Raw genomic sequence first — 18,295 nt, 5'->3', positions numbered from 1 at the left:
TGCCCGCTCTGGTCCTTTCTTCTGGGCTTTTCTGCGCTCGGCGGGTTGGCATCTCCTCGCACTCTGCGGACCGGGCTTAGAGTTTGCCTTCGGGCCCCAGTCCTCACTGCCTGATCTCCCCAGAGCCCTGGAATCCTCAGGGCTTAACCACCCCCACAACCAAATTCACCGCAGTCTTCAGGGAGCCTCTCTACACCGCGCTCTCCTCGATCCACCTCCCATGACTCCCCCCTTCACTGAGACTCGGACCCAGACCCGGACCCGAACATAGCTCCAGCCTTCCGAATCCCTGTGAGGAGTCTCCAGAGTCCGTCTCCAGAGGATTGTCTGCGCTCTCCGGTCATAGGCCTCCTCACAGACTTCATTCTGTCGGAAGCCTGTCTCCACGGATCATCCCGCCTCGGCCACCGCCTGCCAATTGTCACAGCTGCTTCCTGGCCTCAGGGCATTCCTTCCGTACTCCACCATCTCACACTGTTGTGCCGAATTCGGCCTGTGCAGGGACTTTCTCTGCAACTGGGAAAGGCAACTCAGAGCCCAAGGACAAGTTCGTGGCCCTGAAGCCCTCTCTGCTTAGCCTGGATGCCAGGGCCGCTGCCCATGCCCTGGAAAGATGTATTATGTAATTTCTTCCCTTCTGGAGAAATACAGAAAAAGCAAGGAGCTAGGAGACATGCACTTAGTCTGGACGATTTTTCACCTAGCATAGTGATTTCTGGTTGCTGTATCTGAATTATCTGATTAGACTGCAAATTCTTTAAGGGTAAGATTTGCAGCTGATTTCTTTTTGTGCGCTACCCATATTACCTAGCAGAATACCAGGAACGTGGTCTCATCAGACAAGTGCTATCTTTGTCTCAGTTCTTCCAAAGCCTCAGGTAACTACTTCCCATGATTGTCTCATGTGTAGGTAGGCCAGCCCATAGGTGCCTAGGACTTGGAAGGCATGCCTTCAGTAAATGTTTGAATAGGAAAAGGTGCCAGGGTTGAGAATGAAGAGTAACCCCTTACATTCCTGCTCTGTTCCCATTTAACAGGGCAAAGTCAAATAGTAGACTCAAGCACTTGGACCAACCATCCTACTGGCAAAGGACTTGAAGCGTCTCAAGTTCATGAAGGAATGGGTAGTAGACTCTTCCTCTAGCAGTTCAGCATACTGGTTAAACAGACCTGAGTTCAAATCCTCGTTCTGACTTCCTAGTTGTGAGAACTTAGGCAAGTTACTTAATTTTTCTAAACTTCAGTATCTTTGTGGAGATAACCACCCTGTTATTAACCTTCCCCACAGTTAATGCAAGGATTATATGAAACTGTATCTCAAGGTGCTCAGCAAGGGCCTGCCACTTAGTAAGTGCATTGGAAATGAAAGCTGTCTTATTATCTCTGCTGTTGTCTTACAAATGCAGCATGCACAGCAGCCAGCAACCACTTGGGCCCAATTATTTACTATCCCTGGGGGACAGAACCTCCCTTTGCCCTGGCAGAAGACGAGAACCAATAATTCCAAACAGACCATTTATTTTCTAAGAATCAATATATTTTCTTCCTTTGAAATAAATACAAACCAGTTTGAAAGGTGGGGGGAATCTATGGGAAGAAGGGAAGTGGGGACAGGCCCCAATCTTTTTAGTACCAAATGACTCTGGCGCGACCCGGAAACGCAGTTACAAATGAGAATAATTTAAATTCTCCGCTAATTACAGTATTTACAACAGCAGGGGAGGGGGTCACCTAGTGCCCCTCTTCCGGGCTGGACAGACATCAATCCCACTGCTAGGCTGGGCAGATGCCCGTTCACCTCACCACCTGCAGAGGCCTCAGGCCACTAGGCAGTTATGGATTCTCCTGGCATAAGCAGGCAGGGGTGGTGGGATGGCCTGTTTTATGCAGTGTCCTAACCGTGGCCCACCACCCTGCACTACAATGCTGAGGTCTCTGGAGATTTCTGGCCTGTGAGACCTCCCCTCTCCTTGTACAGAGCCACTATGGCCCTTGGAGTGTTCTGTACAGTCCAGCTGCACTCAGGGCAGGAGGGACCTCCCCCACCCAGCTTCCCCTGAGACTGGCCCCAAGACCAGGAATGAGTCAGTGCAGAGGCCGGTGCCACTCCAGGACAGTGAGCAAAGGGGAGGAGAGAGGCAGCAGGGCACTGTAGGTTGGGTTATGCTGGGTAGTATCAGTCACTATCACTGGTCTCACTGCTCTGCTCGCCCTGAACCTTGCTGCGGTGCTGCAGAGCCCTGTGGTAGGCGATCTGCACTGACTTGCGGATGTTAGACTTGCGGCCCTCCAGCATCTTCTCTTTGTCAAGGTCCTGGTTCACGCCCAGAGGAACCAGCTTAGTTCTGGGCAGCCACTGCCTGTAGGATGAGGTGAAGAACAAATAAGTCATCTCTGGGAGAGCAATAAACATCAGCCTCCCTCATTCCTTCTTTCATTCAAAAACATCTGAGGGCCAAGTTCTGGTGGGCAATGGGGTTAGAGACCAAGAAATAAAGTTCCTCCTTCAAGGAGCTGCTCAAAGTCTAGTGATGAAAAGCCCAGTCAACAGTCACACTGAGGAGTTAATCATGGGGTATTACTTATATATACAAAAAGGAGAAGCTCTGACCTAACCTGAAACAGGTACCCCGTCCCACAGGGTCCAAGCAGACTTTACTGATATTAAATATCCTCTGCAGACAATTAACAAAAAGACTACATACGTAAATGTGACAGAATAAGGATTCAAGCCTGAATGGTTTATGCCTGCTTTATCCCCATCTTGTCACCATGGAGGCAGAGGTAGGAAAACTAAGCCTAGAAGTCACCTTAGTCTGGGCGGAGAGCCATTCCTATAATTTTCACAGTCACTGATGGTCCTTTGTTTTTTAGCCACAGCTGTTTGTCAGCTGCTGCCCATTCAGTTGCTCAGACTCATGGTAAACACAACCCTTTTACTCAAAGGTCAGTCCTTCCCTCACTGATTTGTCATACCCTAGTCTGTCTGTTGCTGGAGTTTCCTGGCAGCCTGGCCCCATACTCAGGGTTGCATCTGTGGCTGTAAGTCACCAAATGTTTCCCTCCTCCCTTACCAGGTTCGCTTGTTGTCGAAGAAGAGAACGAGGTAGAGATGCTCTCGGGCTTCTTGGGTCATCTGCTCTCCAAGTTTCAGCACCTCCAGTGGGGGCACAGGAATGGGAACCCCATGGTGGAACATACCTTCCCGGGGCATCTTTGGATCAATGATCTGAGGGTGTAATAAGACCTTGGTTTGGTTCAGACTTCTTCTTCCCCAAGACTTACCCTACCCAAGAATTTGGACAGTACTTCTGAGGTAGGAACAGAGAAAAGTTATTATGCTACTAGGGCTGCTGACCCTAGTTATTATGCTACTATTATGCTGACCTTTGGCTTTTTCCTATGCTGAACTATTTCAGAGGCCAAGGGGCAAAGGGAAAGAAGGAGAGAGATGGAAAAACTAAATGGGGACTTCTAAGTGTCTACCTGCCAAAGACCTGTGCTCTGCAGCTCAGCAAAATAGGAAGTCTGCTAATTTTGAGTCTGCATTCTGGGGATGACAGGCAAGGGGTATGATAAGAAAAGCAGAAGCCTACCAGAGCTGGGTATGATGGATACCCTCGGCATTTGGCCCACACCAGATCCAGAGCATCCAGCGGGGAGTCCTCATCCTCCGACAGCCAGCCAGCTCCCCGGCCCAGACTCTTCCTTACCACTTCATAGGAATGGGAGAGAGGGGGCAGATCAGCAGCCACGGGGCTGGTGAGGCCTGGACACTGGGCCCCCGGCATCCCTGGTCTTGGGTGAGAGTACTTACTGCTGTGGCCCACGCCGCGGCCAGTGCCCACGGAGTAGGCCTCGTTCTCAGTGCCTGAGGTATCTTCACTGCTGTCTTCTGGAAATGTGCCCCGAGAGAAGGAGGGCTTGCCCCTGCCTTGTTTTGAGGGTGTTGTGCTGTGGACAAGGAAAATTTATCTCAAAGGTGGGGAAGAGGAGAATGGCATGGTAGGTGTTCTCTCTTCTTTAAGCCCCCAGAGTCTAATAAGAGTTTCGGAAAGCAGAGGCTACTTGAAGAATTTCAAATTCAAAAGCCCTCACAGGCTTGGCAGTGGTTTAACTGATGTAGGCTGGATTTAGCAGTGGTAGTGATGAGATGCATGCCTTGTCTAAAGGCAATGCTGGCCAGATTTTTGCCCGATCTTATTTTTAAAAAGAATACAGAAACTGGCAACGTTATGTGGCACTTCTGGATTTTTTTAAAAACCATGCTGGCCAAACAAAATATGCAGGCCAAATCTAGGCCACAAGGCATTAGTTTACATCCTCTGTTCTAAAACATCACCTGAACCCAGCATGGTTCTCTTCATTTCATTATGGTGACATTCTCATCTATTCTATTTATTTTGCAGAAAACCTTGGGTTTGAGCCACCTGAATGTAGGCTGAGATGGCTGCCACCCCACCTCCCATAGGGAAACCTGGAAGGGCATCCCAGAGGCGGTCCTTGATCTGGAGGGCCGGTACCTGGTCCGGTCTGAGGCAGCGCTGCTGCTGCTACTGCTGCTGGACTCAGAGTCTGAGCTGCTCCGGGGAAGGCTGCAGTCATTACGGTATACCAAGAAACTCTTCTTCACTGGCTGGTTTCCACTGCTGAAGCCATTAGCTGGTAAGTCTTGTTTGGGTGAGGGGAGGGGGAGGAGGGAAGGAATCGGTCAGAAAGATATAGATCAGAGATGGCATGGGGGTAAGAGGTACTCAGAGCTTGGCTTCCCCTTCTGTGCTGGAAAATTCCTCCAACTTTGGCCAGCAGAGCTAGCTCTGGGCAGTGTCCACCACAGTTAGCCACAGCCCTGCTCCACCCCTTGTACTTCCCTTGGCAGTTACAGGCCTTAGGACACAAATGACTTAAAGGGCAGGAGATCCCCAAGGAAGATGAGAAGAGAAAAAGTGAAGTGATACAATGGAGGGGGCCCTAGATGGGAATCTAGCTGGATCAGTGTCTTTGGGCTTCAGTTTCCCAGTCTGTAAAATGAGGGGATTGAATTAAAGGATTCCTAAGGGCCCTTCTAGCTCTGACATATTATGGGCAAATGAAGGGATAGGTGAAAGTTATGTTGGAAAGGATGACAGCTTTGCTCACTCTCTTGGGGGGCTGGGTGATGGTGAGGCTCACCCATTGGGGGTCTTCTGTGGATTTATCACTGTCGCTGTCTGAGCTCGGGCGGGGGCTCCTACCCCTCTTGCGCTGACGCAGAGAGCCCATGATGGGGAGCTGGGGGGGCCCCACAGGACTGCCTCCGTGGCTGGGGGTCATCTGGCTCTCCCGGTTTTTGGGGGGCCGGCCCGGCCTCTTGGGCGGTCCAGCTGTCTTCGGGTTCTTTTTGGAGAACAGAACTGAGGTTCTCCTGCCCACCTCATGTGCGGGGGTTGAGGACATGTTGGGACCCAGGCCTGGAGCAGAGAAAGAGAGAAGGAGAGTTGGTGAGGGGCCTGATGTGGGAAGGGTAGATGTCCAGGGTATGCCCTGGGTGTATAGGACTATTAATCCAGCTAGAATTGGGGAGATGATTTGGGGGTCATGGAATTGGGAATATTGTCTCATAATAGCTAGTGGGGCAGCTAAGAGGCCCCTGATTGGGGAATGAGGGAGAAAGTACAGGTAGCTGTGCAGGAGAGACCTCTGCCTGGGGGTGGCAGAGGCTGAGTGTGTGCTGCAGAAGTCAGTCTGGCTTGCTTCAGATTTCAGACCTTTGCTTGTCTCCTGGCTGCTGCTCTCCTCCGCGGCACTGTCTGTCTGCCCATCCTTGTCACAGGCTGCCGGGTGGGGTGTCAGGCTGCCCCGGCTGGAGGGGCCATGCCGTTCAGGCCCATCCCGTCCAGTTTCCCGCTGGTGGGCAAGCTTCCGCCGCAGGGCTGTCATCTCTTTCTTTATCATCTTTGCACGCCGTGAGCGGCCCACACTCTGTTTGCTGGCATTCACTTCATCCAGCCGCTCCAGCAACAACTTCAGCTGCTCTTCCACTGGCAAGTGTTTTTGGTTCTCCAGCAGGACCAGCCGCTCTTCCTCTGCTGCTAGGGGTGGGGATACAGAAGGAAAAGATCAGATTCAGGATAGCCCTCTGGGCCCCTCAAATCTGGGCAGGCAGCAAGAAACCCACTCCTCTTCCCTCAGCTTTCCACGAGGACTATTTATAAAATAGCAGCACCAAGATGTGGACTGGCAAACATTGCTATCCATTTACCCAGTCTGGCTACTTGGGGAGCATTCCTGGAGATAGCTTGCCACTGCTCAGCCTAACTGCTTCTCGCCTACACTGTTGGCTCCCAGGAGGGGACTTTGGAAAGCTGTTCATCCCTGGCATTGGCCTCTATGTATGTGTGTGACTTATCACCCACCATCTTCTGTGTGGTGTGGGGCTTCGTCTCCAGCCAGGCTGTGGGGGATATGCATGCCCGTCTCAAAGTCAATGCCCATTTTTTCTGCCTGGCGCCGGGCCTGGCGAAGCACAGCACCACCCTGCTCACGGAGCCGCACTGCTGCCCGGTAGAAGATGGTGTCCTTGGCATTATACTTGAGGCAGTTGCTGACGATGAGGTTGAAGTCTTCCTCAAAATCATCAAAGTTCAGGTAGCGGTAAGCTTCCAAGTTCTGCTTCATGGTGAAAAAGTCCATGGGCTTTTTGATGTGGTCTAGGTAGTCAGGTACCTGGGAGAGTAGGGTAGGTGTGGCTAAATGGAGATATGCTCCTCATTCCCCCTGAACCCCTACTCCTAACACCACCCCCTGAAATGCATCCAGCAACCTCCTCCCACCACAGTTAGAGGCAGGCATATAGCACGGGGGAAAGCAGAGCTGGATTCTAGTCTTGACTTTATCAGTCACAAGCTGTGTGACCTTGGAAAGTCTCTTAAGCTCTCTGGGCCTCCTATTCCTTGCCTGGAAAACAGTAATGAAATTATAGCCATATGAGGCTTCAGTAAGAAAATAGCTAGGGGAATCCTCTGGAAATAACACCACCTTGCATTCCTATATCTCTTTTTACTTATCATTAAGACTTATAAGGAGACTGCTGCCTCAGGCCTCTCATTTTATACCTTTTAGAGAGAAGAGTCTGCCAGTCGGGACCTAGGGCTTCAGAGCTGGTTCTTTAGGTGCTGAGCCTTCTAAAGTGTCCGTTCTAGGGTTCAGCACCCCGAAAGTGTCTTCCTGCCCTGGGATTATTCACTTGGCAGACTCAGTCCCTGCCTCTGGGGAAGGAGTGCAGATTGCCTCCCATTCTGGGCCCTTGGGGTATGACAGGGATAAGACAGAGTCCAGGTGATGCATGTGGCTCCAGTTCATCCTGGAGCCCCAGAGCCACCAGCCCCTCTCTTCAAGGTCCCCTCCTAGTCCCTGGCCCAGACCTGCAGCAGGGGTCCAACTGGGAGAGGAAGAGAAAGAAGGTGGAGTGAGGGGAAGGGATTCTTACTTCGTCCAATTCGGTTACCTCAGACAGAGGGACCGGCTCGCTGAAGATGTTGCCTGTGTCCTTCTCTTGGAGCTGCTCCAAGGTTTTGCGAAGGAGGATGAGGAAAGGGGTCAGCTGCATCTCCATGGCAATCTGCTGGACCTTGATCTGACACACACATAAAGGCCCGATCAGCCAGGCCCAGGTCAGTCCCTGGCAGATCTAAGGAGATGGTCACAGCTGGTTTGGGAATTTGCCTTCCTTTCTACCCACCACAGCTGAGTGTACTCACTCAGGTCTACCTTCTACAAGGCCCCGTCCAATGCAACTCCCCAAGTACTCTGGCCTTTCCCTTCCTTGACTGAACTCCTAGCACTAGCTACCTAGATCACATAATTTAGGGTTCCATTCATGCTGTGACATTCTGTTTCCAGTGGGTTCAAGAGCACACTGAGTACTCGGAGACCTGACTCTATCAGTCCTGTTGCTTCCTGGCTAGGGTACACATGCTTTTTCTATTCCCAGATATGTTTTCTCCTCTGTAAAATAGAGCTGGCCCAGGAGCACTCACCGTCTCCCTTTTGAGTTTCTCCCGCTTGCGGATCAGCTCCACCAGCAGCCGAGCTCGCTCTAGGTCATGCCGGAGCCGCTGCCAAGACTTGAGCTGTTCTTTGAGGGCCCAGTTCTTATCCTCAGAATCTCTCTGTAGAGGTAAAAAGGGAGTCGGGAGATGATGAGGGAGCCAAAGAAAAGGCCAGAGGTGAGAAGAGCACAGGAAATGGGTCAAAGGCAGGAAAAAACAAAGGAAGGAGCATAAGGATTTACTGGCAGGTTTGCCAATTCAAGTGGGACCTCCTCAGCCTACAAGTGTCCCCTGCACCAATGCTCAGTATACACTTGTTGAGTGAATGAATGAACAAACACATAGGAACAGTGCCCTTCCACCAAGCAGATAATTTGTAAGGATTTCATACTGATCCTGGTTTGAGGGCTAGCTTAAAAAAGGAAAGAGCCTAAGCCCTTGGACATTGGATGCTATAGTCACAAATCTTGGTCCTTACTCCTCTGGCCCTAGTCCTGAGAGCCCACAAGGAATCTGACACAGTACCCCGACTTGGTCACAGTTCCTCTGAGACTGCAGGTGTGTCTGCAGGCGACGTAGCAGTGGGACCCCATTCCGAGACTGCCGCTTCAATGTCCAGTAGCTGTGCAGCCTCTGCATGAACTGGCTCTTCCTTTGAATGGTAAGGCGGTTGGTGATTTTACTGAGCCTGGAAAGCAGGAAATAAAAATCTATTGGGCCTTTATTTTCTTAAGTAGAACATGGGTCTTTGGCTAGTAAGAGTTCCTAATAGGACTGAATAGGGAATAATTCTACCATCAAAAAGGCCCGTTGACACTGGGCTTAAGGCAAACAGCGCCATCAATGGCACCTCAGCAAACAGGAAACCAAGCTCCCAGCACTAGACCAATTCCTAACCATGTTCACCGGTGGCCAGGGAGTTTGACCCCTAAGACTGTTCTTGTCACTGCAGCCCAGAGTACTATTTGACCCTAGGATACCCTAATCAGACTGAGCCTTAGAAGGTTTTAAGACAAAGCACAGCAGTAAACTATAGGAAATAAGCTAAACAGCACAAGAGAGAGCTAAAAATAACTGATGGCTACAGCCCTCATTTGTGGCAGTAACCACTTTGCAACTCCTTCCCTGCTTTTCATTCCTTTTCTCCCTTTAGAGTCAGACCATTTCTTCTATTGTAGTTGGTGGCTATTCCATCCTCTTTCTTCCTAACTTAAACCACACCATCAAAATTAAGGGCAGTGTAAAATACTTGTTAGGTTTGCCAAATAAAATGTGAAATTTCTGGCTCCCAATATAAAAGTCAGGTGACCTACTAGAGCTAACCTCTTTTGGATTTTTTTAAACTTCTATGTAGCTCCCGATAGGAAGAAGATAACCAAACCCTGTCACTCCACTCAGGGGGCTGTCAGTGTTCAGAAGGGCTTCTTCTTCCTTCACCAGCTGTCCACCTGCTCCCCACATACCTGTGTGGCGGGATGCAGGGCACTGACACTACAGGTGCTGCTGCTCGCTTCTCTGCCAGGATCTTCCGCGCCTTCTTCATCTTGATCCGGGACTTGGCCTTGGCCTTCTTGACCTTCTCTGAGCTCCAACTCTTACCCTCATCTTCCTCTTCATCTTCATCCTCCTCACCCTCACTGTGAGACAGGGCAGGCAGGCGGCGTGCTGAACCTGGGGGTGTGTGAATGTCGCAGTAGGCTGTCTTGCGGACGCTGAAGGAGGTACCGTTGGCACCTGTCTCCCGCACAGGCTCCATCTTCATGTAAAGGCCGGCCTGCTGGGCGCATGTCACGTGAAAGGCTGTGTAGCAGTTGGCCTTGTGGCACTGGATGCAGGCCCCTGAGCCCCGCTGTTTGCAAATGTAGCAGGTCAGCTTCCACCGAGCTGGTGGGATGTGCTCAATGCTGTCGATAGGCTCTAGGAAGACTGTGTTGGCGAAGCAGACCTCGGGGATCCACAGGGCACACACTACATGGGCCCAGCGCCCGTCATCTGTCTGCTTGAAGGCACCACCCTTGTTGGGGCACAGGGCACAGTCCACAGCGCGGGAGGGTGATTGTAGGCAGCGGCGACACAGCCACTGGCCCTCAGGGATGTAGGGGACACCATAGCATTCCTGGTGTACAGCCAGGTTGCACATGTCACAGAAGAGGATGACATTACTGTTCTGACACTCACCATCATTGCAGATACAGCACACAGCATCCTCATCCACTAGAGCATTGGGGTCACCTTTATTGTGGCTCTCAAAGTAGGACTCCTTCTCTAGCCGGTCCATTAAGTACTCAAAGATCTCCTGTGGGATGGGACTAACACCCTCTGTCTTCCGTCGCTCATTCATGATATCCAGCCAGATGTAGTCCTCCTCGTCCATGTCGTACTCTACCTCCTCGTCCAGCTCCTCTGCTGATTTCTCGATGTACCTGTAGTGCACACAAGCAGCTCAGCATCATATGGTTGAGATTTCCCTGCCTTAAAGATAATAGATTACATTTGCCAAGCACTCACTCTAGGCCAGGTCTGTCTGTACCTTTACATATTTTGTCTTCTTACCTTAACCCCAGGTACTGTGATCATTCCTATTTTGCAGAAAAGGAAACCTAAGATTTGGGGAGGTTAATTCACCTGCCCCAAATGCCCTGTGATAAAGTGGTAGAGCTGGGATGTGAACCTAGGCTCATGTCCTAGCTGCTACACAACCTCCCTTCCTCGTGTCCTAGCTGCTATATCACTTCCTTTGGGGTACAGAGGCTCAGCCAGACTCCTAAAGAGAGGATGAGGCAGCTAGGACCAATTGGGATGGTCTGGATAATGGCACAAAGTGTCAGGGGAAGGAAAGTCCTCAGGTATCATTTGCAAATTATATATAAATTGTTTTAGCACAAGCTGGCAATGCCTTGAATGGAGCTGCCACAGATTTTGTCAGCTCTTGCTAGTACCAGCTTAGGGCTCCCTCGAACTATAGGCACTGTGTTTGTTCTCTGGATAGCCTTGGGAGATAACAGTCAGAACAGCTAAGATTTACTGAGCATTTACTGTAAGCCAGGCATTATGCTAAACTGTCACATTTATTTTTCACCAGCCATTAGGTCAATGCTATTACCCACTGAGGAACTGAAGCTTTGAGAAGTTAATTAATTGCCCAACTCAGAAAGGTCACACAACCAGGAAGTGGCAGAGCTAGGATTCAAACTCCACTCTGCAGCACTCATTGGGCTAGCAGATGTCTAGAAGGCAGAGCAGGCTCCCCACACCCTTACCATGCTCTAGGTGCTCTAGGATTCAAGTTCTATAAAGCTACAGGGAGCTACAATGGAAAGAACAGGACTTTGGCTTCTAATAAACCTAAATTTAAACCCTCGCTCTGACATTTTGTGACCTTCAGGACATTACTGCTCTTTTCTGAACCTTGGTTTTACTGATGATAGAATGAGGATAATACTACTTACTCACAAAGATGCTGTCAGGACTGGCTGGAATTATAAAAATGAATGGGCTAAATCAAGTGGCACATGGCAGGCCTTAGATAAATGTTAGTTCCTATCCCTCCCCTTCCCTCTCCACAAGGAAAATAGGGCTCTGGGTGCTAGAGCAGGCCAGGCAAGCATAGGCTCTGGAGCCATGCTTTGTATGACAGCAGGCAAGTAAGCTAACCTTCCTGGGCCTTGGTTTACTCATCTCAAAGTGGTAATGCTAACATGTACCTATTTCATATAGCTGTTGTGAGCATTAAATGAGTTAATACAGGTAAAGTGCTCAGGAACAGTACCTGGCATGAAGCAAGTACACAATAAATGTTAGTTTTATTCTTAACTTTTGTATAGCCCTGACGCACCTTGCTTTGTATTATAGCTGTTTATGTGTCTAACTCCTCCACTACAGGATAGAGGCAAGGACCACATCTGATTTACCACACAGAAAATAGGCTCTCAGTGTTGTTCATTTGAAAGGCATTTGCGCGGCGGGGAGTGCATGGGAGGGAGAGACACTGAAAATGCTGTCTATAGGAAGCAGCTTCTTCCTTAGTCCTTTACCTCTTCCCTAAGGTGACTGCAATATCCTCATCATCGAAAAAGGGTGTGGCTCAGGACTAGTGTAAACCATCCAGCCCCTTCCAAGGCTTGGCAACAGCTCTAAACTTTTTCTCTGCCATGACACATGTGATATTATGTGATGGTGCATAATGCACCCCCACAGTACACCCAGATTACAGGCTGTAGCACAGATAAGGTAGGCTGAATGTCATGTACAATTCCTGGCATACCAGCTGACACTCTACCTTCTCCCTCCCCCTCAAGAAAGCATATCAGATACAAGCAAGAGAAAGTGGTATTATTAGAGAGATGACTCCAAATCTTCTCAAATTTATATAAAAAGCAAATAATTTCCAAAAACCTGGGCAGTTCTGCCAACAGTGGTAATAAGTTACACACTTCAAACTTCCTAACTGATGGCAGCACACCAGCTGAGAACTGCTGCCCTAGTGAACAGACCTGATCCCTAGTAGGACAGAGTGAATCTGAGTGGAGGGAGGAAGAAAAGTTGCAGAAAGAGCTGGGCTGAGATACTTATCAGAGCAGAAAGCACCATTAAGAGGGAGGGCAAGCCCAGAGAGGGGTCTGTGTGTAGCGGGTGGGCATGACAGTGCTAACAGAAAAGAGAAAGAGACAGTGGAAAGCCAGAAGGAGGTGGAGCTAGGCTGGAGAGATAAAAGAATGGAAGAAAGAAAGGAGACCGGCTAACATGTGAACAGAGAGAAAAGTGACATACTGGGCTAGATTACTTGGGTTTCCATATATTTGCTTTTTATGAGATTTAGTATAACTTCACATGGATCGCACTTTTGGCAAAAAACTTTCATATAATAACCTTTACAAGTCCTTCTCAAAGATCAGGCCTTCTAATTAGTTGACACCAAGGACTGCTCCTTAAATAACTCATCCTAATGCCCTCTTTGCCTCAATGCCAAGACTCTTAGAGGGAAGTTTTACACTTGGTTTTTGTACCATCCTCCAGCTAAAGTTTCTGTATGTAAGTTTACCGCCACAGTGCCCCACCCTTTCATTTTTTACCTCATGTTAAAGGTATTTAGCTGATGCTTGTGACTTTATTAGGAGCCACTGTGACTAATTTTTGGAAAGAAGTAGGGTACCAAGAAACAAATGAAACGAATAAAAGGACCATTGAAGGAGTACAAAACAGGTGATGGAACTACTGCTAATGCATGGTAAAGGATAAGTGACAATTACAGAGCAAATAATGGGAAAATTACTTCTGCAGGTTTACAAATTACTTTTAGAACCTTATCAAATCATTGTCTCTAGTCTTCTACCTTTAGGCTGGCAGAGGAATATTAAACATGCTCTGCAGATGGGATCACTAGAACATCAAAAGCTGCACGCCTTTCTCAAGGTCACATAGTGATGGAATGGAGAGAGTCAGGAACCAGAGAAGGGATCTTTTGATACAGTGGAAATAGTACAGCTTTGGAGTCAGAGGCACTTGGGTTTGAATACCGGTTTAGCTACCCATTGGCATGTGACTTTCAGTAAGTCTGGCCCCCTTTCTGAACTGTGGTTTCCTCATCTGTGAAATGAGAACAATACCTACCTGAGAGGGTTGTCAGAATAAAATGAGGGAGTAGCTAGCTATAAAGCAACCAGCGCAGGGCCTGGCATCTGGTGGTGTACAGTAAGTACCACCATCATTAGCTGGGGCACCATTCCTTTCACTGCCCTGGCAGGACCAGTGTGCTCCTGCTATCCTTTATTCTTGTCACTCTCCTATCTGCTGCCTGTCACCTCTCTCCAGCTCCTGAGCCCTGCTTGATCAGTGTTCCAGAGTTGGGAAGTGAAGGTGGCCTTACCGGTAATAGGAAGTTGGCCGGGGTGGGGCATCAGGGGTGTCCTGCTCCAACTCCCGGTATACCACCTCTGGCAGCTTGGGTGTGGTGCTAGCAGAAGCATTATGGTGGTGGTGATGGTTGGAGTCCTTGCGCTTCTCCTTGTTCTTATGCTTGCCTAACTTGGGAGTTGCGGCTGGCGTCTCAGTGTTTTCTTTGTTGCTGCCATTCTCAGGGGCCTCCTCAGGGGCCTCCTCATCTTCTGACACCACATCCAGGTTGTCAAAGATGCTGATGCGGTGGACGCGGCCATGCAGGTCCACCTCCACCATGCGTTGAGCCTGTGCATAGCTCATCACCTCACGGCCTGGTGACTGGGATACCTCTGAGGGGCTTGGTGACTGCTTGTTGGCTGGGCGTGACTGGCGCCCCTTCTTCTTGTGCTTGCGGAGTGGAGTCTGTTGTGGTGGTGGTGGGTTGTCGTGGTCATAATGGTACAGGTGGTACTCGATGCCACTGTAACTCTTGTAGACCTTGCGGCAAGTCTCCACTGGACATTCATATGGTGGCTTAGTTGCCCGCAAATTGTGGCAGAAAGTCTTCACATCGAAGTCCACCCCCATGCTGTCACATCTAGAATGTATAGATCAGTTAGCACAGGTCTAGGAAGAGTTCCTGGCCACTTACTCACTCCATTCCTTTCAGCCCTCCCAACGATCCTGGCCACCCCACCTCTACAGCATTTCCAAACACCATGGCCACACTCTGGGCCTCGCCACCTCTTGCCTGGTCATTCCGACCTATATCTTAACTCTTCCAGCCTAATCTCACATAATGTGGCCAGAGTAATCTTTCTATCAAGTAGCAACGGTCATTTTAATGTCTTGATTAGAAGCCTCCTGATGCTCTCAACTTACTTCAGGATTGTATCTAAATTCCCTGTGATGACATTCAAGGTTCTCCTTTCATTATCTAACCCTAGTCCTCCTTTCCAGACTCCTTTTCACCAGCTATGCTTCTGTCTATTCAGGGCAATTTGCCATTCCCTGAATGTTATAATCTCTGATTCCTGCAAGATAATCTCTATTTGGAATGCCTTCTCTCCTGGTTGATGATTTTCTACTCATTCTTCAAAACCCAGCTCAAATGTCACTTCTGATGCGATTTGTCTCTTCTTTGGGGAACTGTGTTAACGTAGCATTTCATTCTCACCCACTAGACTGGGAGCTGTTCAGTGCAGACACGAAAGCCTAATACCTCTATATCCCCAGTATCTGGAATGTTGTGGACACTCAGTTTTTGGCAAATGAATAAATAACCTGTTGAATGAATAGCTGAATGAGGGGATCACCAGATTTGGAGCTGAGGGAGATGGATGAAGGCTAATGTTAGCCCACTGAAGAAGCTTTTAATGGGCAGCCAATGATTTAGTTCTGGACTCTAGCAGAAATCACTAGATTACAGAAAGAATTAGTTCATTCTGAGGTCTTTAGGGTAAGCCCTGTGCCCTGGCTCTGGCCCTAGTACCAGGCCTTAAGGGTACAAACAGGAACAAGACAATTCAGACACACTCAGCTCCGTGCTGGTCCTCAGGGCCCTCCCTTTCTCCTCTCCAGTGTTCCCGGGTGAGTGGAGACAGCAGATGGCACCAGCCCCCAGGAAGCCCAGCTTGGTCAGAGATTGCCCCAGTTTCTCCAGGCTTAGAGGAGTTTTAACAATTCAGCTAGGGGCTTGTTACCACTCCAGGCAGTGCCACCCAGAGCTCTCTGACAAACAGTGACCCCTCTAGGCCTTTCTCCTTCTGCCACTTAATGAAGCAAGTGGGCTGCTTCAGCCTCTCTGTCAAAGCTCCAGACTTCCACATCAGTAAAACTACTCCTTCAACTCCAGCTGGCTTCTACTTCCTACCTGGGGCTGTGTCTTTAAAAACAGACCAGTCGGAGGCACAAACAAGCTCTCTTTCAATGATGGGTCCCTGGTGAACGCAGCAGCTCTGCTGGCTCTGCAGCCCTGGCTCCCGAAGTAACCCAGAGCCCCCCGCCCCTCTGCCCCCCGGCAGCTGTTCCTCTGGGACTAGCGACAGAGGCACAGGGGAGGGAGCCGAGAACTTAGACCTGAAAGCCCGTGGGGAGGGCCCGGGGCCCAGGGGTATGGCGGCGGTGGAGCTCAGGGGGCTGGAGGAAGTAGGAGGCGGGGGCCCGAGGGATCAGGCCCGGCCCAGGCCGTGCCCGCAGCCCTCCCGGATGCGGCGACGTTTCCCTTTTGTCGAAGTGTAACAAGTTAAACAAGGCTCCCCTCCTGCAATTGGCCATGGCAACCCCGAAGGGATACACTGTTGCCCGGGATGACGGCTGGGAGCGAATGCACTGTCAGTTCTCCTGGCTGGAGTGGCCCGAGGGGCAGCGGGGCAGGGCAGCTCAGTGTGCGCCCACGAAAATAGCCAACTCCTTCCCGGCTGGCCACTCCCGCCCTGGTCCCAGGCCCGCACTCACCGGCCACCTCGAGTCCGGGCTCATCGCCGGGGCCGCCCGCCGGGGCTCCGACTCCACTTGGGGAGGCCGGCGGGGGAAAGATGGGCCGGGGAGGGGGAGCCCCAACTCCAGAGACTGCAGACCTCGCCACCCCGGCTCCCTGCCGCCTCACGCTCTAGCTCCGGCTCCCCAGGATTCCCGCGCTGACCCCTGCCGCTCCCGGTCCCGCCGGCGCCCCGGTGTCTCAACTCCGTTGGCCGCCTTCCGTTTCGAGAGCCCCTAAGTTGCCGGGCCTCGGGACCTGGAGCCACCGGAACAATGGAGGCTCCCGGAGGCAACGCGGGGACGGCGGCAGCGGAGACGGTGGCGGCAAAGGCAAGGGACAGCAGCGGCGGCAGCAGCGGCGGCGACGGCGTCTGCGCAGGGTAAACGTGGTGCCGCGGCGCTGCCGAGCTGCACTTTCGCCACAGAACCCCGCCCGCCCGCTGAGGCTCGAGAAGCCATTCTCTGGGACATGGGAGGGACTCTGGACACCCCACAGGGCTTCTCTAGCACCTCCATCTTAGAGTTGCGTTTCTGGAGACTGAAGTAGCGGTACGTGGGATCCGGAGTGGTCGGGCCGTTTGTGGCGAATCTGCGGCCACGGACGGTGAGCGCGGGGCTGGGCGTGAGGAGCCCGCCCTTCTCCCTTCCCCCTCTGCCTCCTCCCTCTCTTCTTCCTCCCTCCTGCTGGCGCCGCGGCTGCGGTAGGGACCTGGCCTTGGTCTCGGAGGAAGGCGGCGAGGCGGAGCCGGAGCCATGGGGCGGGGCTGGGGGCAGGGCCGGGAGCAAGAGGGACGCGGGCTGGAGCCTAAGGGAGGCCGGGAGTTATGGGTAGGGGCGGGGCGGGGCTGGAAGAGATTGAACCAGACTACGGAGCAAGGTTTGCGGAGAGTGGGCGGGGCCATCTGTTAAGCGGGTCCTGGTAAAGAGACTAGGGACTGGATGGGGACAAAGGGTGGGGCTAAACTGAAGAGCGAGTCTCAGGAAAGAAAGGACGGGCTATGGATAGGCAGGGCTTGCCTAGGTTGAGATAGAGCTGGGAAAGACAGTGGCGAGGCTTGAAGAAGGGGAGGCTTCGGAAAGGTAAAGTGGGACTGGAGAAAGGGCGGACCGGGCTAGAATAACGGGGCGTGGCTGAAGGAGAGGGAAGAAGCTTGGGGAAGGTAAAGGAGCGGGACTGGGGGGAAGGTGTGGATCCGAAGGAAGGGGCAGGATTTGGGGAGGTGCAGAAGGCTATTGGGAGTTAAAGGGCTTGTGTACGGTAAAATGGGATTCAGATGCCTGGAACTCTGTAGGTTGGCGGGGAAATGCGTCATGGCTACGGGTTGCCGATTGGAAAATGGTCTCGAAACAAAGCTGGTTTTAATGTGACTGGGCCACTAAGTAGCTGTGAACTAGGGCAAGTTGTTAAATTCCCGCTACCTCAAATTTTTTATTTCTAAAGCAGAGCTCGGAAGCTTTATTGCCTTTGGGAAACTTGGGTGCTAGAGGGAGTCCACATGTTAAACAATGCTTGCTGCTGAACTTCTTCAGTTTGCCATCAAAGAAAAGCGTGAAAGGGTCTTCCATGGTTGTGGGACAAAGACCAAAGGGTCTGGAAGCTTCTATTTTTATCTTAATGCATACCTTGCATTCAACCCACTATAATGTTCGTGTTTTTGTATACAATGTCTTCCAAAAACCATCTTAATAAAAATCAACGTTTTAAGATGTTTGCTAGTTAAGATCTTGGGATCTGGAGTCAAACTGATGAGCTCTCTTCATTAAATGACTTAATCTGTCTGAGCCTCAGTTTCCTCACGTATAAAATGGAGATAAAATATAGTGCCTACTTCACAGGATTGTTGTGAGGATTAAATAAGATGATGATTATAAATCGCATAGCAATAGTGTTTGATACGTAAATACTC

The 18,295-nt window shown here is 50.8% G+C and overlaps 1 protein-coding gene across 1 annotated transcript; it reads right to left on the bottom strand.

The window, feature by feature from the left end:
• Positions 1-1,515: 1,515 nt before the first annotated feature.
• Positions 1,516-17,010, bottom strand: BRPF1 (bromodomain and PHD finger containing 1). Its single transcript, XM_039886657.1, is given in 15 exon segments — positions 1,516-2,360; positions 3,075-3,229; positions 3,597-3,715; positions 3,818-3,954; positions 4,524-4,671; positions 5,173-5,181; positions 5,184-5,450; positions 5,748-6,071; positions 6,396-6,705; positions 7,469-7,615; positions 8,019-8,150; positions 8,556-8,718; positions 9,494-10,453; positions 13,897-14,505; positions 16,365-17,010. Coding segments are annotated over 14 exon segments (3,654 nt in total). The 5' UTR covers positions 14,496-14,505; positions 16,365-17,010; the 3' UTR covers positions 1,516-2,176.
• Between the last annotated feature and the right edge of the window lie 1,285 nt (positions 17,011-18,295).

The sequence above is a fragment of the Pteropus medius genome, unplaced genomic scaffold (assembly GCF_902729225.1).
Source record: "Pteropus medius unplaced genomic scaffold, Ma_sr-lr_union100, whole genome shotgun sequence".
Taxonomy (NCBI): Eukaryota; Metazoa; Chordata; class Mammalia; order Chiroptera; family Pteropodidae; genus Pteropus; species Pteropus medius.
Note: the sequence above shows the minus strand (reverse complement) of the source record. Positions and strands in the feature narration are given on the sequence as shown.